This window comes from Lepidochelys kempii, chromosome 9 (assembly GCF_965140285.1).
Source record: "Lepidochelys kempii isolate rLepKem1 chromosome 9, rLepKem1.hap1, whole genome shotgun sequence".
In the NCBI taxonomy this organism is placed as follows: Eukaryota; Metazoa; Chordata; order Testudines; family Cheloniidae; genus Lepidochelys; species Lepidochelys kempii.
In genome coordinates this window covers 100,994,418-101,020,533 of record NC_136388.1, presented here as the reverse complement: position 1 = coordinate 101,020,533, position 26,116 = coordinate 100,994,418, and the positions used below count along the sequence as shown (strand labels likewise).

Genomic DNA, 26,116 nt, shown 5'->3' with positions numbered 1-26,116 from the left:
TGCTGGCTGGGTGCTGATGCAGGTGTCTGGGATAGATGTTGGCTGGGGGCTGGGGAGGGTGCCTGGGGCAGGTGCTGGCTGGCTGGGCAGGGTGCCCGGGGCGTGAGCTGCCTGGGGGCTGGGGTGGGTGCCCAGGGCAGGAACTGGCTGGCTGGGGGCTGGGGAAGGTGCCCGGGGCGTGAGCTACCTGGTGCTGGGGAGGGTGCCCGGGGTGTGAGCTGGCTGGCTGGGGTGGGTGCCCAGGGCAGGTACTGGCTGGTTGGGGGCTGGGGAGGGTGCCCGGGGTGGGAGCTGCCTGGGGCTGGGGAGGGTGCCCGGGGTGGGTGCTGCCTGGGGCTGGGGAGGGTGCCCGGGGCGGGTGCTGCCTGGGGAGGGTGCCCGGGGCGGGAGCTGCCTGGGGGTGGGGAGGGTGCCAGGGGTGGGTGCTGGCTTGGCACTGGGGGAGGGTGCCCAGGGCAGGTGCTGGCTGGGTGCTGATGCAGGTGTCTGGGGCGGGTGCTGGCTGGGGGTGGGGAGGGTGCCAGGGGCGGGTTCTGGCTGGCTGGGGGTGGGGAGGGTGCCCGGGGTGGGAGCTGCCTGGGGCTGGGGAGGGTGCCCGGGGTGGGTGCTGCCTGGGGCTGGGGAGGGTGCCCGGGGCGGGTGCTGCCTGGGGAGGGTGCCCGGGGCGGGAGCTGCCTGGGGGTGGGGAGGGTGCCAGGGGTGGGTGCTGGCTTGGCACTGGGGGAGGGTGCCCAGGGCAGGTGCTGGCTGGGTGCTGATGCAGGTGTCTGGGGCGGGTGCTGGCTGGGGGTGGGGAGGGTGCCAGGGGCGGGTGCTGGCTGGCTGGGGGTGGGGAGGGTGCCTGGGGCGGGTGCTGGCTGGCTGGGGGTGGGGAGGGTGCCCGGGATGGGTGCTGGCTGGCTGGGGGTGGGGAGGGTGCCCGGGGCGGGTGCTGGCTGGCTGGGGGTGGGGAGGGTGCCCGGGGCGGGTGCTGGCTGGCTGGGGGTGGGGAGGGTGCCCGGGGCGGGTGCTGGCTGACTGGGGGTGGGGAGGGTGCCCGGGGCGGGTGCTGGCTGGCTGGGGGTGGGGAGGGTACCGGGGGGGTACTGGCTAGTTGGGAACTGGGGAGGGTGCCGGGGGCGGGTACTGGCTGGTTGGGGGCTGGGGAGGGTGCCCGGGGTGGGAGCTGCCTGGGGCTGGGGAGGGTGCCTGGGGTGGGTGCTGCCTGGGGCTGGGGAGGGTGCCCGGGGCGGGTGCTGCCTGGGGAGGGTGCCCGGGGCGGGTGCTGCCTGGGGGTCGGGAGGGTGCCAGGGGTGGGTGCTGGCTTGGCACTGGGGGAGGGTGCCCAGGGCAGGTGCTGGCTGGGTGCTGATGCAGGTGTCTGAGGCGGGTGCTGGCTGGGGGTGGGGAGGGTGCCCGGGGTGGGTGCTGGCTGCCTGGGGGTGGGGAGGGTGCCGGGGGTGGATACTGGCTGCCTGGGGGCTGGGGAGGGTGCCCGGGGCGGGTGCTGGCTGGCTGGGGGTGGGGAGGGTGCCCGGGGCGGGTGCTGGCTGGCTGGGGGTGGGGAGGGTGCCCGGGGCGGGTGCTGGCTGGCTGGGGGTGGGGAGGGTGCCCGGGGCGGGTGCTGGCTGCCTGGGGGTGGGGAGGGTGCCGGGGGCGGGTACTGGCTGGCTGGGGGTGGGGAGGGTGCCCGGGGCAGGTGCTGGCTGGCTGGGGGTGGGGAGGGTACCGGGGGGGTACTGGCTAGTTGGGAACTGGGGAGGGTGCCGGGGGCGGGTACTGGCTGGTTGGGGGCTGGGGAGGGTGCCCGGGGTGGGAGCTGCCTGGGGCTGGGGAGGGTGCCTGGGGTGGGTGCTGCCTGGGGCTGGGGAGGGTGCCCGGGGCGGGTGCTGCCTGGGGAGGGTGCCCGGGGCGGGTGCTGCCTGGGGGTCGGGAGGGTGCCAGGGGTGGGTGCTGGCTTGGCACTGGGGGAGGGTGCCCAGGGCAGGTGCTGGCTGGGTGCTGATGCAGGTGTCTGAGGCGGGTGCTGGCTGGGGGTGGGGAGGGTGCCCGGGGTGGGTGCTGGCTGCCTGGGGGTGGGGAGGGTGCCGGGGGTGGATACTGGCTGCCTGGGGGCTGGGGAGGGTGCCCGGGGCGGGTGCTGGCTGGCTGGGGGTGGGGAGGGTGCCCGGGGCGGGTGCTGGCTGGCTGGGGGTGGGGAGGGTGCCCGGGGCGGGTGCTGGCTGGCTGGGGGTGGGGAGGGTGCCCGGGGCGGGTGCTGGCTGCCTGGGGGTGGGGAGGGTGCCGGGGGCGGGTACTGGCTGGCTGGGGGTGGGGAGGGTGCCCGGGGCAGGTGCTGGCTGGCTGGGGGTGGGGAGGGTGCCAGGGGGGGTACTGGCTAGCTGGGGGCTGGGGAGGGTGCCCGGGGCGGGAGCTGCCTGGGGCTGGGGAGGGTGCCCGGGGCGGGTGCTGCCTGGGGCTGGGGAGGGTGCCCGGGGCGGGTGCTGCCTGGGGAGGGTGCCCGGGGCGGGAGCTGCCTGGGGGTGGGTAGGGTGCCAGGGGTGGGTGCTGGCTTGGCACTGGGGGAGGGTGCCCAGGGCAGGTGCTGGCTGGGTGCTGATGCAGGTGTCTGGGGCGGGTGCTGGCTGGGGGTGGGGAGGGTGCCAGGGGTGGGTGCTGGCTGGCTGGGGGTGGGGAGGGTGCCCGGGGCGGGTGCTGGCTGCCTGGGGGTGGGGAGGGTGCCCGGGGCGGGTGCTGGCTGGCTGGGGGTGGGGAGGGTGCCCGGGGTGGGTGCTGGCTGGCTGGGGGTGGGGAGGGTACCAGGGGGGGTACTGGCTAGCTGGGAGCTGGGGAGGGTGCCGGGGGCGGGTACTGGCTGCCTGGGGGCTGGGGAGGGTGCCCGGGGCGGGTGCTGGCTGGCTGGGGGTGGGGAGGGTGCCCGGGGCGGGTGCTGGCTGCCTGGAGGTGGGGAGGTGCCGGGGGCGGGTACTGGCTGGCTGGGGGTGGGGAGGGTGCCAGGGGGGGTACTGGCTGGCTGGGGGTGGGGAGGGTGCCGGGGGCGTGTACTGGCTGGCTGGGGATTGGGGAGGGTGCCCGGGGTGGGTGCTGGCTGGCTGGGGGTGGGGAGGGTGCCCGGGGTGGGTGCTGGCTGGCTGGGGGTGGGGAGGGTGCCAGGGGCGGGTGCTGGCTGGCTGGGGGTGGGGAGGGTGCCCGGGGCGGGTGCTGGCTGCCTGGGGGTGGGGAGGGTGCCCGGGGCGGGTGCTGGCTGGCTGGGGGTGGGGAGGGTGCCCGGGGTGGGTGCTGGCTGGCTGGGGGTGGGGAGGGTACCAGGGGGGGTACTGGCTAGCTGGGAGCTGGGGAGGGTGCCGGGGGCGGGTACTGGCTGCCTGGGGGCTGGGGAGGGTGCCCGGGGCGGGTGCTGGCTGGCTGGGGGTGGGGAGGGTGCCCGGGGCGGGTGCTGGCTGCCTGGAGGTGGGGAGGTGCCGGGGGCGGGTACTGGCTGGCTGGGGGTGGGGAGGGTGCCAGGGGGGGTACTGGCTGGCTGGGGGTGGGGAGGGTGCCGGGGGCGTGTACTGGCTGGCTGGGGATTGGGGAGGGTGCCCGGGGTGGGTGCTGGCTGGCTGGGGGTGGGGAGGGTGCCCGGGGTGGGTGCTGGCTGGCTGGGGGTGGGGAGGGTGCCAGGGGCGGGTGCTGGCTGGCTGGGGGTGGGGAGGGTGCCCGGGGCGGGTGCTGGCTGCCTGGGGGTGGGGAGGGTGCCCGGGGCGGGTGCTGGCTGGCTGGGGGTGGGGAGGGTGCCCGGGGTGGGTGCTGGCTGGCTGGGGGTGGGGAGGGTACCAGGGGGGGTACTGGCTAGCTGGGAGCTGGGGAGGGTGCCGGGGGCGGGTACTGGCTGCCTGGGGGCTGGGGAGGGTGCCCGGGGCGGGTGCTGGCTGGCTGGGGGTGGGGAGGGTGCCCGGGGCGGGTGCTGGCTGCCTGGGGGTGGGGAGGTGCCGGGGGCGGGTACTGGCTGGCTGGGGGTGGGGAGGGTGCCCGGGGCGGGTGCTGGCTGGCTGGGGGTGGGGAGGGTGCCAGGGGGGGTACTGGCTGGCTGGGGGTGGGGAGGGTGCCGGGGGCGTGTACTGGCTGGCTGGGGATTGGGGAGGGTGCCCGGGGTGGGTGCTGGCTGGCTGGGGGTGGGGAGGGTGCCCGGGGCGGGTGCTGGCTGCCTGGGGGTGGGGAGGGTGCCGGGGGCAGGTACTGGCTGGCTGGGGGTGGGGAGGGTGCCCGGGGCAGGTGCTGGCTGGCTGGGGGTGGGGAGGGTGCCAGGGGGGGTACTGGCTAGCTGGGGGCTGGGGAGGGTGCCCGGGGCGGGAGGTGCCTGGGGGTGGGGAGGGTGCCGGGGGCGGGTACTGGCTGGCTGGGGGCTGGGGAGGGTGCCCGGGGCGGGTGCTGGCTGCCTGGGGCTGGGGAGGGTGCCCGGGGCGGGTGCTGGCTGCCTGGGGGTGGGGAGGGTGCCCGGGGCGGGTGCTGGCTGCCTGGGGGTGGGGAGGGTGCCGGGGGTGGGTACTGGCTGGCTGGGGGCTGGGGAGGGTGCCCGGGGCGGGTGCTGGCTGCCTGGGGGTGGGGAGGGTGCCGGGGGTGGGTGCTGGCTGGCTGGGGGCTGGGGAGGGTGCCCGGGGCGGGAGCTGCCTGGGGGCTGGGAGGGTGCCCGGGGCGGGAGCTGCCTGGGGGCTGGGAGGGTGCCCGGGGCGGGAGCTGCCTGGGGGTGGGGAGGGTGCCCGGGGGTGGGTGCTGCTGGCCCGCTGGCTCTCTCCGGCCCGGCACATTCCAGGCAGGCGCACAGAGGAGCTCGGCAGCTGGGCAGCGCGCCCGGGGCACCGGCCAGGCTGGGCACCGCCACTGCGCTCCCAGCGCTGGATCCGCAGCAGGAGCCCATGGAGCCGGCGGGGCCGGAGCCAGGAGCCGGCGCGGGGCCGGAGCCGGGCGCGGAGGAGATTGACATGTCCCTGGGTAGGTGCCGGGCCCTGTCCCGCCGAGCGCCCTGCCAGGGCTCCCCCGGGCGCGCAGCCTGGAGCGCTTGGCGAGGCGGAGCGCACCGTGCGCCGGGCGCCGCCGGGGCCGGGGCAGCAGCGGGCGGCGCGGGGATCTGCGCGGGGCTCAGCCCCTTGCGCTGGCGTTTGCCGCAGCCCTGCGAGGGGCCCCTCCGGGCTTGGCTCGGAGCTGCTGGCTGGGCCGGCGCCCTGCCCCGCTGGGTGAACTCCTGGGCCGGCTGGCGGAGCTACCCCAGGGCGCGCCCCGGCTGGTGTCCCAGAGCTCGTGGCCGCGGCAGCCTGCCCTGGCCGCCGGAGCTGGGGGGGACCGGGGGGTTCCCCGCGCCCGGCAGCACGCCCAGGGCAGCAGCGGGGGCTGGGGGCCCGCCCTCCGCACAAGGCCATGGCCATGAAATCATCCCGCCCCCGGCTGCGCGCTCCCCCCGGCCCCCTCTGCAAAGGGGGCAGAAATCCTGGGGGGAGGCAAGACCCGACTGGAGCCTTTCCTTGCTGCCGGTAAACACTGGCTGGGGCTTACGGGCCAGGGAGCCGCAGCTGCCACCCTGAAATCCGGGGTCACTGAGGCGAGGGCCCGGCCCGGGCTCCGCAGGCAGTCGGAGTCTGGGTAGACACAAACAAACACCGAGAAAAGAAAGTGGTGTTGAGTGGGGTGCTGCTTGCCCCGCACGCTCGGCACAGGTGGAGCAGGACCCGGGTTCGGCTCAGCCCGGGCAAGCAGCTTCCTTCCGGGTCTTTACAGCGATCAGGTTCATAGGGAATGACATTTAAAAAATGACCATGTGGCCTTTGCTGGGATATTTGGGATGCTTCTGTTCTAAGGAGGAGGAATATTGTGAACATGGTGAAAAGCCAAATACCACAGCAGGGAAAATGCTGACCTTTTTCTGTTGTGCTGGACTAAAAGAAAACAAGAAAAAGGAATTGACCCAGTGCACTTTGACTGGATGAGGTGGATTAGATGCCCAAGTCTGTCATGTCTCTTTGAAAAATTCGGCCTTTATTTATAAATAAACTTAGTTCCCAGTTGCAGCAGAATCTAGGAATTTTAGGGGCCTAGTCAACTGCCATGGAGATTAATGGGAGCTGAGTAGACCCTTACCAAGGAATAGTAACATCAGAATAGCAGTTTTGTCAGGTTTCCCCCCTGTATTTTGAGGTTTCTGTTATATGACATAGGCCCCCGTAGATTATACAGAAAGACAGCAGGCTGTCAGGCATACAGAACTTGCAGCATAAAATATAAAGATCAAGGTGACATTCCAAGAGAATGTATGGATGTAATAAATGTACCATGTGTGTTTTAAAGGACAGAAAAAAGATCAGGTGAAAAAAAATCATAGTTTAAAAAACGGACTCTGAACGCTGCTGAGACACAACCTAACTTCAGAGCTGAACGTTTCAAACCCAGCACATTGGAGGGAGACTGATAAATGGACCCTCGGCCGAAATGAAAACGTGAGCCAGGGCCTGTGGTCACTTAGTGCTGAGACTATTTGTAGCAGCTCACTCATTAGGCCAGTCAGTTTTCTGGCAGTGAATATGTTGATCTGGGCATAAACAACTGTCCTTTTATTAAGTCACAAGGTTTGGGATAGAGCTCCTGGAGGGTTATTACACTGACATTTTCATTCTATGAACAAACTTTGCCAGGCTTTAATTGGTGGGTTAGCTTCATACTTTTCACAGATGCACTGGACCATTTCTATCCAGATACAGTAGAAATTCTGGAGCAGAACAACAGAAAGTTATATTTTTTTCACAGAAAACCCAGAGCCAGATCCTTGGCTTGGTGTGAATTGATGTAGCTGACTGACTTCAATGGAGCTCTGCTGATTTACAGCCTCCGAGGATCTGGCCCCTAATTTCACTATTTGTTTTTGGTTACATTTAGTGACCCTAGCACTGAGTCCTCTGAGGTGTGGTTGTCCCCTCCTTACTGAGCTCCCACGGAAGGTGGTGCTCAGTGGCAGGTTTGGAGGCTCACTTTTAGCAGAACCTTTATGATCCATTTCTATTTGTGATCCCTGCAAAGTACACCTACCTCAAGGGGAAGGTTAATTTGGCAATGTAGGGGCCGCAGCTCTAAGGAGACACTTTCAGCATCAAAATCAGGTCTTTGGCTCTTCATTTTCAGCTACATAGGGCTGACTTACACCACTGTCAATCAGGAGTAACTCTACTTAAGTTAAAGGAGATACAGTGATGTAAAGTGGGTATAAAAGGGAGATCAGAAGCAGGTTCATAGCTCCTAATCCCACTGCTGAAGGCCTCTGTGATAAGAGTTTATACTGCAAAGGAAGAAGGGAGTGGGGGGAGGGAGTCCTCCACTGGATCGTCCCACTTACACATCGAGTTAGATATTTCTGCTCTGACACCAACCAAAGATCTGTCCCACTCCACTGTAGATGCGGATATTATATGCCCAAGACTTTAAGAGTTCCTATGCACAGTCCCACAGCAGAAAATTATTTTTCATCATTGCTGTCTCTTCTCTACAGTATTTACTTACGACAATAAAGCCAGGTCCCAGACAGCCCTAAGGTAACCGTTGCTATACCTATTTCTTTTTCAACATGGAAAGGTGGTCAAGTAAACAACTGAGTATTTTTCACTTACAGCAAAGGGAGAGCGATTTCCATCAGTCCTCTGAGCCCAGCATCAGCTCCCCATTCCCTCCTCCACCAGGAGCAAGCAGGGACTCAGCTAGTAACGCACGTCAAAGATGTCTGTGCTCCAAGAAGCACATGCCTCACTGGCACACTTCAGTGAGACCATTAAAGCACATTAACACTGAGACCACCCCATGGGCTCGGCTCCTGGCAGGCAGGGTAGCAAAATCACAAAAGCAGGCAGGGAGTCTAGTCTCACTCATACCTGACATTGTTCACTTACTCTGGGTCTTGTGTTCCTTTGGTTCTTGGTATTTTTGATAGAGATTGACAAATGACAAGCACTTGAGGAGTGATTTGTACCCACAATAATGGCTCTAGGAAATCTCCTGGCATACAGCCACCTCCAAAAAAAAAAAACAACAAAAAAACACCTTCTACCAGTCTCTGCATAAGAAGGGGGGAAGTGAGTGTTCCATTATAACCCTGATTTTGACAGCCCTTCCCCCACTAATTCAGTGAAAACTGAAACAATCTGTCTGGAATTCCATATACTTTATCTGATGACAGGTTGGAATTTTTCTGGAAAGTTTGAGGCACATTGAATGAGTTTTGGAACTATGAGATTTTAAAGGTACTTTTCATTTCTTGAACCTCTTCCTCATTTTAATTAATTTATTTATTTTGGTGCACCAGACTTCAGAACCCTTTGGGTTACAAAGCCTAGATTTATTTTAACCCACCTTGTTGAGAACTGGAGCCTTTGGCTAACTGGGGAGGGTTTCTTAGGAGAATTGTTTAGCTAAAAGCAGTTGAAGCATTCATAAAGTGATCCAGAGGCCACATGCTGCCTTGTAGAGAGCGTAAGAAGTTTGCAAAAGATGGATGCTAGCTTCCAAAACTGTGCAAAGCTCCCAGGCACGTCCTAAGTAACCCACATGAGGCAGGAGCTCTTTCTGCAGCCTCTCAGAGTAGCAACACCATGTTCCATCCTAAGGTGCACAGCTGCTTTTGTCTAGTTTAAGTGTTTCTAAAGCATGTCCTATCACAGTGGTCTATAGGCACAGGTATGTGTTTAAGGAAGCCTGCAACTAACAGAAATACAGGTGCCTGACTGGAGCTGAACCAGCAAAAAACTGGAGTAAGACCGTGGTGAAGAGAGAGAGAGCGAGCGAGCGGGAGAGAGATATCTTCTCCTTCCTGCTGCCGTAATGCCACTAATTTAGGTTTAAATGTATAAGGGTTTAATCACAACCCAGCTGTGAGGAGAGGAAAAGTTAACTGCAGCCATATGAATGGGTGGCACTGTACAGGCTCAGGACCACTAATTTGGCAACAGAGTCCAGCAGAAGACGACACGAACAACAGCATGGTCTCATGCTGTCAACACTGTGACCCAGGATCTCTTTCTCCACTGAACAAACAGTTAAAAGCCCCTGATCTGTTTAGAGCTAATTATAGGCCCTGCAGCAGGTGTTCTGTGGAGGTCTGGGACATTGGCAGTATTGCCTGGTTGCCTTTGCTGTGTGGCGATCTGGGACATTAGCAGTATTGCCTGGTTCCTTTTTGTTTGTATTTTAAACCCCTTTCTTCCCATTTGTGGTGAGGCAGAGTTGAGGATGACTCAGAGCTGACAGGTGGCGCTGTCCCAGTCACTAACCCATTATAGAGCAGGACAAGAGCCAGCAGATTGCTCTCTCCTTTCCCTGTAGAGGCAGCGGGCGAGTCCCAAAATACCTAGCTGCCGCTGCTGGCCATGGAGCAAACATGGAAACGGAATCCCTCTGTTCAACATGAGACATAATAGCTAGGAGGACAGAAGAGGGATCTGTTAGAGAGAGCATGCCGCCCGGCCATGAAACGCAGGCATTTCCCCACTCTGTGCTCATCTGCTTGTCCCTCAGTGCTACAGGATGATACCGGCTTGATCAGACCATTCTTTTTCAGCTCATGGGCCCCCATCCACCAGTTTTAGTGCATGTTCCAGACAGCTGGAGAAGTGTCACCAACCCCAGGGATTCAAAAGTCCCGAGTCAGGTCACTGAAAATCAGGAGATTGTCTGAAAAGTAATGAGACTTTAAAATATAATAGTAATACCACCATGTGAGTTGTTTTTATTTGCCTGCTGGTTTCTGAACTTTCGAAGCATTCACAATTTCAAAGTTTTTCCTTGCAACCAGCAGGGCTAGAAATTTACTTGTATTTTTTAAATGGAAACAGAGATTCTCACGTAATCTCATGACTCCTGGAGCTGCGGCTTTATGAAAAAAAATCACAAGATGCATGATAGATCCCTGAGAGTTGGGAACACTGTCAGGGCTATACATCTTTACTGATGTCAGCTTAAATGAACTCAGACCCCTAATGAGTGTGACCCCTCATTTATCACCCCACTTTCAGGCCTTTATCATTGCTGTGCCTTGGTTTTTCCATTTGTAAAATGCGGAGTTGTCAGGACAATTAATTCATTAATGGTTGTGCCAGCATGACTTGAAATGGCCGTTTTCTCTGTCTTTTTTCCTCTCTGTTTTCCTATCCAGATGACATCATAAAGCGCCACAGGAAAGGACAAACAGGCGCAAAGTTAGTAGGGGACAAACGAAGGCAGCAAGTCAAGAACAGGAATTCAGCATATGGAAACGGGAGACCTAGGTTCCGTACCTGGATGCAACGAAACCTGCAAGGTATGTAAATGCTGAAGTGCAGCCATAGGAACTAAGGAGATGTTTAGGATGGAAGGATGCCTGTGAAGCCAGCCACACTGACTTTCCTCTTTCGAGAGTACATTTGCATACCAAGCGATATCATCCCAAACCTTTGCTTCTCTAATCCTGCGTGGTTGTAATACCTACTTTTGCTCTTGGGAGCTTAGCAAAAGGGAATTTGTCTGTAACAATTGACTATCTGGGTTCTTTCAAAGCATAAATTCATGCCTTTTTCCCCCTCCTTCCTTCCTCATGAATTACTAATTCAAAATGACTTAATATCAACTCTTCCCTTTTGAATTTTGCATATTTTAATTATACTCTTCCTAATCCCCCCTTTTCCCAGAACACACCCAGAAAATTACCCCTTAGGTCACCCTCTGACTCGGTTATTGGAGTTAATTTGTCATTGTGGTTGAATCCATTATTTTTAGGACGTGCTTTGAATCATAAAGTGTGACCACACAATAATCTACATCGGCTCTACTAGTTTTTAGCCACAAAGCTCAAGTGACTTCTTTTGTGCATCTTAGAATTTTTCCGTCTGTTTTTTACTGCTGTTAAACAAGTTTGCTGAGGTTTATTCTGCTCGATCTTAAATATTTCTCTTCTCAGTGCAAACGGTCTGCAGTGCAGTATGAGTACTGAGCATAGGTCCTGTTTGTGTTTGCCTTTCTCTTGGTACATTCTCATTCAGCACAATGAGCATCACTGAATTTGCTAAGGTTCAGAAGAAGTTACTCTTATTTTACCCTAGCAAATTGGGCAAAACATTATTTAGGATTTTGATGGTCTTGTACCCTGAACCACCATTGTTCGGCCATTGACAATAGTGAACTCAGGGGTAAATAAGTCAAAGTAAAGATGTTTGTGATATTTCCCAGGGTACAATCTGGTCTGCTGAACAGCTGGGGCCCCTCAATTCTCCAGCCTGGGGTGCCTTTTACTCTGCTTTGCTGTGAGAACTACCATTCTTTGTCTGTTCACACACAGCCTCTAGCATGTGTATCACTCCCAGATGAATTATAGGAGAGCTTCTAGTCAGCCACTCCTGAATTATATTGCAGAGTAACACCAGCAAACTCCCAGTTCCAGACTTGTCCCCAGAAATGTGTATCTTGTACTGCCCAGCTCTTTCCTTCTGTGCAGTACCAGCTCATAGAAAGTCCATTGTTTCATTAATAGAAAATGAAATGCACACACCCTGTTGTCTCAAATGGAGGTTTTCAAATACCACAATTCAAACATCCACTGGTTTATATAAAACAATAAAACAAGTTTAACAACTACAGAAAGATAGATTTTAAGTGATTACAAGGAATGAGGTATAAAAGTCAGAATTGGTTACAAAGAAATAAAAGGTAAAATGCAAACTAATATCTAACTTGATAAGCTAAGTGAACTTGAAGCAAAAAGGTTTTTCTCGCCACATGCGCACAGCAGTCTGGCTGAGTTCCTTCAGCCAGGACCCAGTTCAATGATGTTTCTTTTGTCTTTCAAACATTGTTGATGCCATGAGTAAAGATGAGGGGAAAGAGGTGGTTTGTGTCCTTTGTTCCTAATCTTTATATCTTCTCCTTCTCTTTGAGAATCATCTCCAGCGGGGGTTCGGGTGACGGCCAGTCTGTTCACATGGGAACCCCCATTGTTCCATTGCCAAAATGTAAATGTCTTGCTTACACCCTTCTTTCTGCCAAAGAATGGCTGCTTAACCAGATGATAGTCCATTTGATTATGTTGACACCAGGCTGTGGTGCTGGCTAAACTTTTGTCTCTGAGGAACTGATTTGGAATATGCTTTAGTAACATCATACTGTAGAATCTTATAACTTTACATACAACATTGCCACACATATTTTACCAGGACAATAATGATCAGCAAATTATGAGTTTTCAAATGATGCCTCACAAGGCATACTTTGTACAAAATGTATCATAGTTTTGTAAAAGTGGTGAAAATAGGGATACAGTCTCATGATTTTAGTGTAGGTATTCCTTTAAAAAGGAATTAATAAGGTATTCCCTTATTCTTAATTTACAAGGTGGTTTTTGGAAGCCTCAGCATTTTACAGATTAAACTGCATTTAAGACTTGCTCCTGTAAGCTACAGAGCACCCACTGCCTCTCCTGGAGTTGCAGTCAGTGGAAGTTTAGGGTACTCAGCACTGCCAAGAATTTGACCTTATATATTGAATGGGCTCACTTCAATTCAGTCACCCCTGAAATGCAGCCATTTCTGGGCTGAAGTGTGACAGTTGCAACACAACACTTTAGGGAGAGGGAATGAAGAAGAACAAAGTCTCTGAATAAAGCAGCAAAGGATTTACACAGGTGAAATTCAATTGCCTGTATTGGAATTTGGCCTAAAACTTGGTGAAGATTGCTCCAGAGAGTCTTCAATGACAACCTATTATTGGAGTTTCTGTGTTAAATCTTCTCCAGGAAGGACTGTCAAGCCTGCTCTCATGGGAGCTCCCCTCAGAGCTCAGCTTGCAGGGGTGGAGGAGGCTCTTTGCCAGCATAGCTGTGCTCTGCACAAACACAGTTTGGAGCTCCCCGTGTCAGCACAAAGCAAGTCTGCTTCTTCTGCTGAGTTTATGAAAATCTGCTTTAATGAACATTGTCCCGCTACATCAGAGGTGGGGTCTACAACTTTTAAAATAGCAACATACTCACAATGTATTCTGGGTCAGACTCTCAGCTGCTGTAAATCCAGGTAGCTCTGTGGAAGCCAGTGAAGCAGGGATGACTTACACTAGCTATGGCTCAGGACACTCGTGCGTGGAGGCTTTGCAATGTGAACTGGCAGCAGGAGCAGGGTTTTTTGACCCTGGCTACTGTTAGTATTAATCCCTCCTGCTGCACCAGTGAAATACAGTAAAACCTGCCAAGAGCAAAAGTGATCGCTTGTAAGAGGTGGTCTCTCTTCAAAACAAGTGGTATTGCACCCTTACTTCTGCTCTGCTGCTGGCCATGGCGCCCGGCCAGCAGCCACCACTCTCTGGCTGTTCAGCTCTGAGGCAGAGTGGAGGGCGGTGGCTGCTGGCCAGGCACCCAGCTCTCAAGGGAGTAAGAAAATGTGGTCGCTGGTCATAGATGACAGGTGGTCTCTCTTCAGCGGTGGTTGCTAAGGCAGGATTTACTGTACCCTGAAAAGGCTCCGCTGAGCTCAGTGCCTCCTAGCGGTAAGGAAATGCACCGCTGAGGCTGCTTTCTTCTCCCCCCATGCAGAGCCATGCTAGCCTGCTCACCGGCCTGCGGGGAAGGTGGTGGGTGGGGAGTGTGATGGTGGCGTCTGGCAGCTGGGTGAGAGGGACAAAAAGAACAACCCAGGAGCGGTGAGTAAGAAAAATGAGAAGGGGGAAGACAGAAACACCCCATGGGGGCAGAACAAGGAGAGCAGGAAGGAGGGAATGGTTAGCAACAGCTTGGGACTCCAGGAGAGAAAGATCCAGGGCTGGCCATGAGTTGTCCTCTGTCAGCCAGAGCGAGAGGGGAATGTTCCCCGGAGCAGTGGAAGAAGAGGGTGAACGGCACCTACTTCCTTTAGATGCTGAACACGATTCCAGAGCGAATCAGTTTGTAAAGCTAATTTCCTGGAGGAAGGCCCCCAGCTCCTCCCAGATTACCTAGATTCATCAAACCACAGCTTTCTATCTCCTTTCTCTTCCTCCCTGCCCAGATGCGCCAACGTCATTCTGCAGTCACTGCTGCAGTGGAATAGCCAGTATTCAGAGCAGCTCAAAGAAAGCCATTCGCAGGGCGCTGCAACCAGAAGACATTACTGAGCCTATAAAACTTATGAACAATGCTTCATATTCTTGAGCGCCATCTCGTGGCACCACGTCCATCGACTATCGACACATTGCCATTCCCTTCTGGGGGGGGGGGGAGGCACTTTTGTAATAGCCAGTACCCTCCTGGAGCTGTGCTATAGTGCTTCACCGCTGTTAGGACCTAAGCATCCTAAATCTGCCCTTCCCTTCTTTCCCCTCCGAACTACCATATTCCCTCAGCTAACTTTCCAACACTTGTCACCAGCTGGGGCTAAAGCCTTCATCAGTACTCACTGTGGGACGGTCTGTCTTCACTGCAATATAAGCCCAGGGTTAGTAGACCTCGAGTTAGCAGACCCTGGGTTTGTTAACCTAGGGCTTAGAATCATAGAGCCACACAGTTAGAAGTTATTTAGACTAGATGACAAGCCAGGGTCATCTAGTCTAACCCCCTGTGAAGATGTGTCTAAACCATCCAAGACAGAGGGTTATCCAGCCTCTTTTTGAAAACTTCCAGTGAAAAAGCTCCCACAACCTCCCAAGGCGTCTGTTCCATTGTCCTACTGTATTGGCAACCCCCCCAGCTTTGTGTCATCTGCAAACTTGATCAGGATGCTCTCTACACCTACATCCAGGTCATTAATATTGATGTTAAACAACACCGGACCCAGAACAGATCCCTACGGAACCCCACTTGAGACTTCCCTCCAATTCAACGTCATTCCATTAATAGTTACTCTGTTTGCGGTTGTTTAACAGATAATGTATCCACGTAATGGTAGTTGCTCCAGCCTGCATTTCCCCAGATTATTTATCAACATGTCATGGGGGACGGTGTCAAAAGCCTTGCTGAAGTCCAGGTATATGGTGTCCACCACGTAGTCCCCAGCTACCAAATCAGTTACCCTGTCAAAGAGGGAAATCAATCTGGTTTGGCAATGATTTGTTCTTGGAAAATCAAGGTATTCACAAATTGAATGAGCATCTACACTCATGTGTAACCCCAGGTTAGAAATTGTTGAACCCTGGGTCCCAACCTGGGCCTCCAGCATCTACACTGCATTGTGTGAGCTTATGTCCAACCACCCCATCCCAGAACTCCTCGTGTCCTCCCAAAAAGTGGCTACTGCAGTTCTTTGTTGGTAGTACAGCGTGGGAAAACTTGACAGTCCACCAAACCTGACTGCCCAGGGCACAGGAAGTCGGCCTGTGGGATACTTTTGGCAGAGTCCCAGAACAAGACTCCAATGGGGCTGCATGTACACTGCAAAGCCATCGGGCTTGAACCCTGGGTCAGATTCAGACCCTCCATCTCTGTGGGGTCTTGGCTTAGTGCAATTTGTGTGTAGACGGAAGGGGGGTTAGGCTTGAGCCTGAGTTTGAGCCCTGGGCTTACACTGCAGTGCAGACGTAACCTGTGAGGCCCATGTGTCAAAGGAACATCAGTGCTTCATAAGAACACTGCATCTCTAGCTGCTCAAGTCATCAGGAATTATTGACTCGGTGCTGTAGATATGCTGAACCTGCTTTGCATTTTGCACTACTGAAGTTCTGTAGAGTGCAGTATTTTGTTAACTGCATTGAGATACTAAGCATTGTAAAGCATTATGAACTATGCTTGTTCTTGAAACTATGTCCCGACCAATAATTTATACACCTCCATGAGTCTGAATATACATTTTGTTGAGATGGCCACTCTGAAAAAGACAAACAATTCTGACTACATGAGTTTATCACATATAGTAATTAGACCATAATGCACCATAACTTCACCTGAAAGATTAAGAGCTGTTTTACTCTCTCTTTACAGTTCAGAAAGCACAAAAGCATGAACAGCCTTTGAGAAAAGAAAATATCACTAAAGCTAAATGGGTTTTAAGCTATGTGTGTGTGGACTGCTCATTTGTTACCAACAGCAGCAGCAGTAGATGCAGAATTTATGCAAAGATTTATACAGCTACAAAAGGGAATAGAACCCTGTACATTTATGAAGCATCATCACCTGGGCATTCATGACCATACCCAGGCTTTTGCAGGTTAATCCCCCACATGCATGCTCTCATTTGCATGTCAGTGCCCAGAGGGCATTGGCATCACACAGCTATTTCATAGCAATGTGGGGATGGGAGCTCCAGCGGCAGACGGGAAGGCTCGCTGGGGTACTGTCTTTATTACAAGTCAGAATTGCCTTCTGTCTACAAGTCAGTTAAATCTTAACATTCAGACCTTTCCTAAATCAAATGAGATACAGCTTTAAAATCTAGAATGTTGAAATCGAGTCACTGGAAAGACAACCCCCCCTTACATTTTTTTAAATTAATCCACTTGGTTTTGAGCAAAACAGAGCCCACCATTCCAAGACACATTTCAAGCCCCTGTACTAAGAAAATCCAACACATTTTAATTTTGTTGTTATTAAAATTGTTGCACCCAGGCTGACACTAAGTTTCAGCCAGACAGATTTTGAAAGAAGAGGTGCTTTCAAAATAAGAATTTATAACAAAGCCAACTCAGAGTAGCTGTGCCCCCGAGCTCCCGCTCACTGTCAGCAGAGATACCCTTCGGTCCATGTGAACGAACCTGGTGAACCATTCAAATTCCTGCCAAGGTTGTGAAGGATACTAAAACAGGTGTTTATCTTCCTAGGACCCAGTCAATTTAGAAGAGGGTTTGGACAGCAGCAGTATAATAGAAGACAATTTAGAAGTGCCATGGCTGGTCCAAGAAGAGTAGCTGCCACATTAAATGGAGCGAGCCCTTTAAACCACCAGGCTTTAGCTCAAGAGGTAGGCTGGGGAAGGGGAGGGGGAGGCGGGAATCCACAGCTGCTCCTCAGTGTCACAGCGTTCTGGAAGGGCCTGGGGTTTTTAGCTTGACTTGCCTAAGAGAAGAGCATCTAAGTAGAGAATATTTTATTTGTTGTCCAGTTAGGCTTATAGGATGTGAAACTCGTAATGCTGCCAATGTATTTTACGGGATCTGTGCCCTTGGCTGTGCACGAGCAGCCCTGACTTATAGGGATTCCTTACAGAGAGAGACCATGTCACCGCCCCTTACTTATTTTGGCCTCTCCCCAGGAAATAGCTGAAGAGACGCCGTCATTTCTGCCCACACAAGGCATGATCCAAAGCCCTCTGAGGTCAACGGGGGACTTCCCTTGATTTCAGTGGGCTTGGAAAGATTAGGTCTCTGTGGCTCATTGGCACATGGATAATGGCCTTTGATTCTACGAGGTGCTAGTGACAGCTTTTGTTAAAAACAGGAGGCCTTGTGGCACCTGAGAGACGAACCCATTTATTTGACCAGGAGCTTTCCTGAGCGACAGCTCACTGCATCGGATGCATACTGTGGAAACTGCAGCAGACATTATATACACACAGAGATCATGAAACAATGGGTGTTACCGTACACACGGTCACGAGAGGGATCAGGTAAGGTGAGCTATTACCAGCAGGGCCCACCTTGATTATCACTACAAAAGGTTTTTTTTCTCTCTTGCTGGTAATAGCTCACCTTACCTGATCCCTCTGGTTACAGTGTGTATGGTAACACCCATTGTTTCATGGTCTCTGTGTATATAAATCTCCCCACTGTATTTTCCACGGCATGCATCCGATGTAGTGAGCTGTAGCTCACGAAAGCTTATGCTCAAATAAATGAGTTCGTCTCTAAGGTGCCACAAGTACTCCTTTTCTTTTTGCGGATACAGACTAACATGGCTGCTACTCTGAATCCAGCTTTAGTTAAGGTTGCTCAACTGCTTCCATGATAAACTCCCCTTTTTGGGTTTCTTGTAATTGTCTCAGACTTTCACTTTGTCAGGCTGAAATTCTTCAGGAGTGGGGTTTTGTTTGGTTGGTTTTTAAGGTCTGAGTGAAAGTGATTCAGCTATTTTTAGCATCAAGAGTATACGGGGACAATACACCTTTACCATTAAAATCATTCTTGTAACTTTATTTTGAACATCTCTAGCACCAAAACAGTTTGGGACAGAAAGCTGAAATTTAGTATGTAGATAGTCCTGATGGAGGAGAGTTGCCTTTTGATTTGGGTGAGTTAGGAAGGTTTGAAAATAGTACTCCACAGGAGCTGAATACATTTTTTAAAACTAATGATACCTCATAATGACCATCTCCTTTGAGCGAGAGAAGGCAGTGCTGCATCTGCAGGTGTATAGAATTTGGTATTTGTTTAAAGGGCATGTAATGAGTCAGGTACGTACTGACTATGGCAGGATATTAAGAGAAATTCGGAAGTAGTTGCTAGGAAGCATAATTCTAAGGTAGCTTTCATTCCACAGAAATGAACAGAGTAGGAGTCTGTGGAAACATGCATCGGTCAGTGGGTGGGTACAGTGAGATGGATATGGCCCTACAGACATGGCGGGGTATAGTGAGTAGCAGTATTTAGAAGTAATGTGGAAACCCTACTTTACCGAATGGGTATCTTCTGAGGTGTCTGTTCTTCCACATTCTAAGGCTCTGAGCCAGCAAGGTATTTCAGCACATGGGCGAAAAGTAACCAGTAGTTTATTGACTGAGGTGGGATTTCAGGGGGGTTGTGACCTGGGGTCATACTGTCTTCGCACAATCCTGTGTCTCCACAAACAAGTTTTGGTATTTCTGTCTCTCCTATGAAATAGAATACAGCCGTGCCCGCACACTCCCTTTGAAACAGGCTACCCGGTCATTCATAGTGTCAAAAAATTGTTAATTACAGTTAAAAAAAGACATGATTGAGGAAAAGAAGTTGCTACAATATCACAGGTCAGAGGAAATAGCCATGCCATAGTGGGAAAGACCACAAAACATCTCAGGGTTTAATAAGCTGAAGGGATCGATTACATACCAAGTCAATTATCAAAGAAGAAAAAACACTTACACATCAGGATCTTTCATAACAATACAAAAGTCACATAGGAAAGAAGAGACAAGGTGACCCTTGGAGCACCTTTCCCTGACCGGAAGAAGAGCTCTGTGTGGCTCAAAAGCTCACCTCTCTCACCAAGAGAAGCTGCTCCCATAACAGATTTTACCTCACCCACCTTCTTTCTAATATCCTGGGACTGACACAGCGACAACTGCCCTGCATAGGAGAGAAGTCAGTCCCAGCAAAATTAACATGTGGACAGTGGGAGTGAGTAAATTCCAAGGATGAATCTCCCTCAAAATTGCCAAACAAAGCCCATCCTGAATGATGCGATGAGAAATGCAGACTGCGTGGACACACAGTCTTTACAGCAGACCAAGTATCACCATGTACAAAAGGGAAGCAAAACCCCCCAGCAAACAAACAGGTTTAAGTCTGTCTGATCCCCATGGCAGTGTGACTGGGGATAGATCAGGAACGACAGCCATACGAGCATTCTGATAGAGACTAAACCCCTGCTTTGTCATATTTTGTGACCCTTTTCTTTGGCTACTGAGAAAGCCAACGCAGCAATTCTAGCTGATCGCAAGCGAGCTGTTGCTATGTTTTAGGGCAACCAGAATGATGAAGTGCTTACAAAAGCTGACAGCGGACAGCCTGAAGCACAGAGACGGCTACCCCAGCGCCCCAAGAGATTCAGAACAGCGGGAGTCACTGGCGAAGCCCCATCTAGAAGGTAAACAGTCTGGTATATTGATCTGATCGAGAAATTATTTCCTTGTCAATTTGTAAAACTCTCTCGTGCTATTAAATCTCCTCTCTTGTTCTGCATTGACTGGCGAGGTGCAGCAGCCATGGAGAGCACTGCACTTTATGAAATATTCCTTTTTATATTGCTAAAATCACTTAGAAATAAGTTTACTGCATGCTTGTGTTTAATAACCAGACATTTCCTCTGACACTTTTAACGAATACATTACAGTTTCAACTTGTATTAAACATTTTGTCCGGCACTTTGAGTGCACTTGGAAGGTGGAGTTACTTTTGCTTTTATAAAAACAGAAATTTTAACTTGAAAATAAAATAAAGTAAAGGTGCTAAAACCTTAAATGCCAGAGTTCAGTAGCCTAATTCACGCTGTATCGGACCTCACTGTACAAGTAACCCCACCAGTGAGACGACTCATGGAGTAAGGTACTACTGACACCAGCAAGGTGGTCTGAATCTCGGCTCAAGGGACTGAAAATAAGGAAAGCAAGGAAATTCTAAGCGAAGGCTGATGCTCTGTTCAGACAGTTTAAGGCTAGAGGGGACCATTGGATCAGTCTGACCTATAACAGAGGCCACAGTATTTCCCCCAGTTACTTCTCTGCCAGCATGACTTGGAGATTGGACTGCACTATGCACGACTGAGTTCAGTGACACATGATGATGCCATGGAGAAAGGGAGCACAAGGGGTGGGATTCTGCGCAGTGGCTGGAGATGGTCGGAATTTTTCTGTCCATTTTTCATGAAACCAGCTTGATGTCAACAAAGTGTGATTTTTTGATGAAAATATTTGAAATAAAACAAAAATGTTACTTTTGTTTTGAACTGACGTGTTTGAATGCTTAAAACATTTCTGCAGGCAAATTTTGGTTTTCTAATTTCTGTTCCCCCACCCCCATCTCTTTTCCTTTTTTACTCCCTTCCCCCAAATTAAAATATGGAGAGAGAGGAGGGGGCAGGGAAGAAACCCCAAATCTGAGAACTGAAAATTGACGGTTTTTTCTTTTTGAAAAACCAGACTTTAATTTGTCATTTTGTTCAGAAATGGTCAGGGGGATAAAATGGAATGGTTGACCCGCTCGTAATAGAATAACGGTGTAACGAGAAGCGGCCCAGGAGCCTGGTTCCAGCTCAGCGTACCATGGCATCACTCCTGTTATGCCAGGTACGGTGCTGGCACAAGAGACTTTGGCTCCTCCCAGCTTTGTGCGAGAAGCGGTTGGAATGTCTTACCAGTCGCAGCAACGTGGGCAGCCCTGGGAAGCAGGCCGATCCTGATTTGCTTTTCATGTGTTTTAAAATCAAACCCAGTTAGATTATTTCCTAGTCAACGGATGACGAGACCTTTCCCAATGCTCCTCCTCAAGGCATTCTTTTAATTGCAGGCCTTTCACGCTAAACAGGAGACCAGCCTTCCAGCAGAGGCAATCCAAAGTCAGCTTTACCAGAGGGGTCAGTGTGCGACAGGCTCTTGTAAGATCTGACAAGCTTGATAATTATTTTAATGTGAATAGTCCTTTCTCCCTCCCTCCCCCATTTGCATCCTTGCTTCTGCAATTAGCTGGGAGAAATAGCCATTGTTATACAGAGAGCATGGCCCAGAGCCTCAAAGGCCCCTACGCCCATTGAAATCCAGCTGGGCCTATATTCCAAAAGCGAGTAAGCATATGCAGGATCGGGGCCGTAGTTGCTCTTATGCTGTTCAGTCCGTTCTGAGTGTCTTGCACGTGTCCTGGTGCTGGCCTCCAAGGGTGAGTCTGCATAGGCTGGAGGCGCAGTGCTGTGGGCTGAGTCGACAGACCTGGGTTAGCAGGGCGCATGCTAAACACAGCTATGGAGATAGCGCTTTGAAGCTGCAGCTCAGGCGAGGGCTGCAAAGCCTAGCATCTTCAAAGGGCTGTCTACACCGCCCTGCTAGAGCGCCCTGCGAGCCCGGCTCGCCAGAGTCTGGCGATGCAGGCTGCGGGGACATACCCTAAACCATCACGTCCATTTCTGGCCTCTGTAACTCTTCTCCTTCTACCGCTAGAGATCAGCCCGGTGCCTGTGGACAATCGTGCCCCTTACAATAGTGAATATTAATACAATTTGTTCAAGCCAAGTTTTATGGAGATGCTTGTTAGCATTGCTCCGTGGGCCCTGATCCTGCAATCACGTGCAAAAAGAGCCCACAGACATTTGTGGGCATCAGTATGTGCAGGACCCAGGCCCACAGCACTAAATGATAACGCTGCATTACAAACACAGTCTCAGCTTACCACTTTGGCCTCTGGCTAATAACAGTAGAATAGGCGATAAAGTAGGGTTTGCTTGGACTGCATGACAGAAGGGACAGAGCAAAATTAGCCCAGACCAATCCATACGTTACAGTGAAAACCAAATTTCACTGAGACTTATTGGTGATATGCGGTGTAGCTATAGCCATGTCGGTCCCAGGATATCAGAGAGAGATGGTGGGCGAGGGAATATTTGTTATTGGACCAGCTTCTGGTGGGGAGAGAGACAAGCTGTCGAGCCACACCCAGCTCGTCTTCAGGGCTGGGGAGGGTGCTCCCAGCACCACAGCAAACGGGAGGTGGAACAGAGTGTTTAGCGTAAGCAGTGAGTGATACTCTAAAGGGCCCTTCACCGTAGAGTGGTGATATTCTGTGTAAAGATTGTTATTTTAAGCTCCTTTAGAGGGAATTATTTCTCTGAGGGACAGTTTTATTTTACAGCAAACAGAACCACACGCGGAAGGGAAACGGCCACGGACGAGAAGGTAATTGGGAGCGTTAGGAGAGAGACACACAAATGTGACCAATTCATCGCTACGGCAACCAAATGGGCTGAGTTTCTCTTTCTTGGCAGGTGGCACCTGCAGCCCAGCTCGGGAGCAGTTCTAACCATTTCTGTGTCTAATCCTCAGGCCAGCCACATCCGTCTGTGAGTAAAGGGCCCCGGTGTGTGGCTTAACATTCGGTTAAGATCTGGGACACCGAAAAGGTCCCCCTGAAATCCCTTTCGCACCTTAGAGCTGAGTGAATCATTCAGATTAAAATTTTCAAAAAAAAGATACGACCTCGGTCTGCTCCTGGAATAACTGAAAGCGGATTGCAGGTTCCTCCCATTTATTCATTCCTTGGCTTCACCTGCCGCGACAGAGTGTGTGGGACGAGCGGTGGGGAGCGAACCTGGGACCTCTGGATCTCAGCGTCTCTGTTTGAACTGGAGGGCCGGCTCCGTTGGCTGGTAGTAGCAGATATCGTGCCAGAGCTGGAAAGGCACCACTGGCCCAGTGGGGTGCCATGGATTCACTGAGGCACAGAGGGGCCATGGAGAGAGATGCTGCTCCAGGCCCCGGCTGGAAGAGGGGCTTTAGGGCCATGCAGTGGCAAGGCACAGTCAGCAACTAGCAACCTTCCCCCCCTGCCCCCCCCACGCCCACCCGTGGGGCTGGAGTAGCAGTGGAGGGCTGGGCCCCACTGCCTGGGTATGCCGCAGACTTCATCTCCCTTTAGCCCCAGCGCTGCGTGCCTGCTGGGGGTTAAGCTGCACGGGCAGCTGTCCCCTGACAATCACACTCATCAAGGCTGCAGTGAACAATACCCCCAGAAAGGCTAAGGAGATGCAGGTGGCCCTTTCATCTGCCTGCTGCTAGAGAGATAGAAAACAGGCGACCTTTGCTTGCTAACTAAATGCTCCGTACATTCGACAGGCCGGGAAGCAAGCGACCATTCCTCAGAGGTAGAAGACCCCCACCGAGGACAGCCAAGGCCCAGCCCCGAGGAGTGCCGCTAAGATTCAACTTCCGTGCGATGGCGAATCAGGTAGAGCGGACGGCACAAGTGTGTGAATGCTCAGATCAGCTGCACACACCATGCTCCGCGCTGCACGGCTGCAGGGCACAGTTGTCATGTGACCACTCGGATTTTCAAAACAATCCGTTTCAATTTGGATTCAAAACCCCATTTTGTTTGAATTTTACTATTTCAATTTTATGTTTTAAAAAGTAAAAAAAAAAAAAAATCTTGGTAACAAAACATTTTGTTCAACGTGAAATAGTTTTTGGGGATTTTCCAGTTTGGCCCCTGAATCAAAACGCTGGTTATTCGCAGAGCTCTGGCTTTCACACTGTCACACACATATGGCCACAGTGACCCAGAATAGCTCCAAGCTCCTGCTTTATCTTTCCTCCCAGTTACTCGCGTTCCTTGCCAGGACAGCATTACTAGATACTGTGTACTCACATGCCCCTTGCTTGTTCCTGTCCTGACTGAGGAGGATCTCCAGCCAAATGCATTTTATCAAGCTCCTTGCACAACTCCATGGGATGGATAGTTTAATTGACTTGCTGGCTGCAGAAGCCCATTCCTGGCGTGTTTTAATCCATACCCCCTGCAGATCAGGGTGTGAATCACGCTGTGCCCTCCCTTTCCCCTGCAGACCAGCCTGACCTTGGACGAGAGATTCTCCGGCCTCAGGAACAAGAGGCGTTTTACGGCAGCGAGGGACAGCGGCCGGACAGTCATGCTGCCCTAGTGCCATGTGCGTGGCCCGGGGACGGCGGATCCAGCCCAACGTGAATCATGGGCCACCAATAAAACACAATTGATTCCCTTTCTGCTGGCTGCCTTGGTATTACACCCTACCCTTGAGTACACACAGAGAGTCAAGGTACTGTCTGGGGCAGGACAACAAGAACTTCAGGGCTAAAGTCTTGGCCAGGCAGTGACCCCTAGATCTGCGTAACTGCCCTCCAGCCAGCGAGTCCTGGGGCTGCTGTGGGCAGACAGAGGCCCTGGTAGCATATCTTTAAGGGAGCTGCAATGCCATGGAGCCGTGATTCTCCATCATCGCAGGGGGACCCACCAGCTTTGGGAGCAAGTCTGGTCCCCACTGCCAGGACTACAGGGGGTGATCCTGTGGCAGTGACTCCCTCCTGTGCAGGGGAGGATGTCTGGCCCTCTGCCTCTCCTGTGGCCCCCTCAAGGCATCCTGCCAGCCCCTGAGCTCCCAGGTCAGCACCCAGCCTTTCACCCCCATTGGCTTCGCCCAGTGGGCGGCACTTGTTCTCTTCCACTGCTTGGATGGGGGTGCCTGGGAAGGCAGGGAGTCTGAGACCTGGGAGATGGACCAGCACACAGGTGCCGAAAGGAAAGCGTGCCAGTCTCAGGGGAACTTAGGGTAGTTTGCTTTAGTTCTTGTCCACTGAATTCTGAATGATTTATTTATGGGGCAGGCCAAGCACTTACAGACAGGTGTGAAGACAGGGTCTGGGCGCACACACTTTTCCATCATGGTCAGTGAACACCTCGCATCAGGAGTGTGACCCAGGCCTTGGGTGCTGGGGGGTTTGCGCTGGTCTGACTAAGGTTGTTGCCCCAGTGCAAACCCCAAGCAGACACATGCTGCACTGATGTGAAGAGCCTCGCACGGGTGAGGCCGACCCTGCTTCGGTGCCAAGGAAGCCCCTGCCGGAGCGAGTTGTTTTTTACATCGCTGCAGCACGTCTGTACTAGGGATCTGCCCGGCGTGGCTCCATTGGTACCTAAGGTTCCCGTGTAAACAAGGCTTTACCTGCACAGAGTTTACAGGGCTGGGGCCTCCTGAGAGCACCTCCAAATGAAGGCCAGGCTACAGGCGCTAACGAGCGTGCGCGGTGGGACTTAGACTTTCCCAGACTCAGCTCCGTTACTAAATGCGTGCCCCTTCGTCAGTCCGTGAATGCACGGAACGTGGCCTGGGCCTGGCTGCTGGCCAGGGAAGGGACTGAATGCTTTCACTTTCACATCAGAGCAACTAACTCACGCACGCACCTGAACGTGGTTTTACAGGCATCACTAGTTTACACAGAGGTGGCGGGAGAAGTCGTTGCACCGAATAAAACACGTTTAAAGTGTTAGACCCAATTAGTGATTTTCCCTCAACAGGCATTTTAGCCTAGCCCAAGATCCTGGGCCACAGTCCCATGAGTGCGTGTGGTGCACCGTGGGGCAGGGCCCGGCCCGGCCCAATGAGACTGACTGAGTGTCTGCTGCAAAACATGGAATCTGCTCCCCTGGCAGGTCCACTGTTCTTCTCTGGGGCGCTAGGGAAGGGGGCAAAGCATCTCCTCATTCCTGTTTATCTTCTGCATGGAACAGATGGTGCTCACCCCCAGATTTAAAATATTCAGTCAGCAAAACAGACAGACTCCAGTCATTACCCATGGATCACATTCCCCTGGCACCAACACGGATACACAGACAATTCGTGACCCCCATTGCAACCCCACTCCTACCATTTCCCAGTTCCCTGGGGCTGAGGAGCAGAGATGGACCCCGCAGCATGCCTGGAAGATTAAGAAACTCACCATAGTAGCAGAATATATATATATAAAATAAAATACCATTCTGGGCTGTGTTGTAAGACAGACAG

The 26,116-nt window shown here is 53.3% G+C and overlaps 1 protein-coding gene across 1 annotated transcript; it reads left to right on the top strand.

Annotated features, from left to right (window-relative positions):
- The first annotated feature begins 4,769 nt into the window (after positions 1–4,769).
- On the top strand, positions 4,770–24,320 carry LOC140916775 (UAP56-interacting factor). The gene is made up of 9 exons (XM_073358573.1): positions 4,770–4,947; positions 10,139–10,282; positions 16,726–16,865; positions 19,560–19,684; positions 21,103–21,190; positions 22,435–22,478; positions 22,568–22,642; positions 23,415–23,526; positions 24,143–24,320. The coding sequence occupies exons 1-9, from the start codon at positions 4,872–4,874 to the stop codon at positions 24,236–24,238; spliced, it is 900 nt and encodes a 299-aa protein (XP_073214674.1). The 5' UTR covers positions 4,770–4,871; the 3' UTR covers positions 24,239–24,320.
- The last annotated feature ends 1,796 nt before the right edge of the window (positions 24,321–26,116 follow it).

What these genes read in the sequence shown, in the direction of transcription:
- LOC140916775 (XM_073358573.1), top strand. Translation starts at nt 4,872, where the DNA reads ATGGAGCCGGCGGGGCCGGAGCCAGGAGCCGGCGCGGGGCCGGAGCCG. An exon ending in GGAGATTGACATGTCCCTGG is followed by an intron (nt 4,948 to 10,138) that starts GTAGGTGCCGGG and finishes TTTCCTATCCAG; the next exon opens with ATGACATCATAAAGCGCCAC. An exon ending in TCAGTGTGCGACAGGCTCTT is followed by an intron (nt 21,191 to 22,434) that starts GTAAGATCTGAC and finishes TTTATTTTACAG; the next exon opens with CAAACAGAACCACACGCGGA.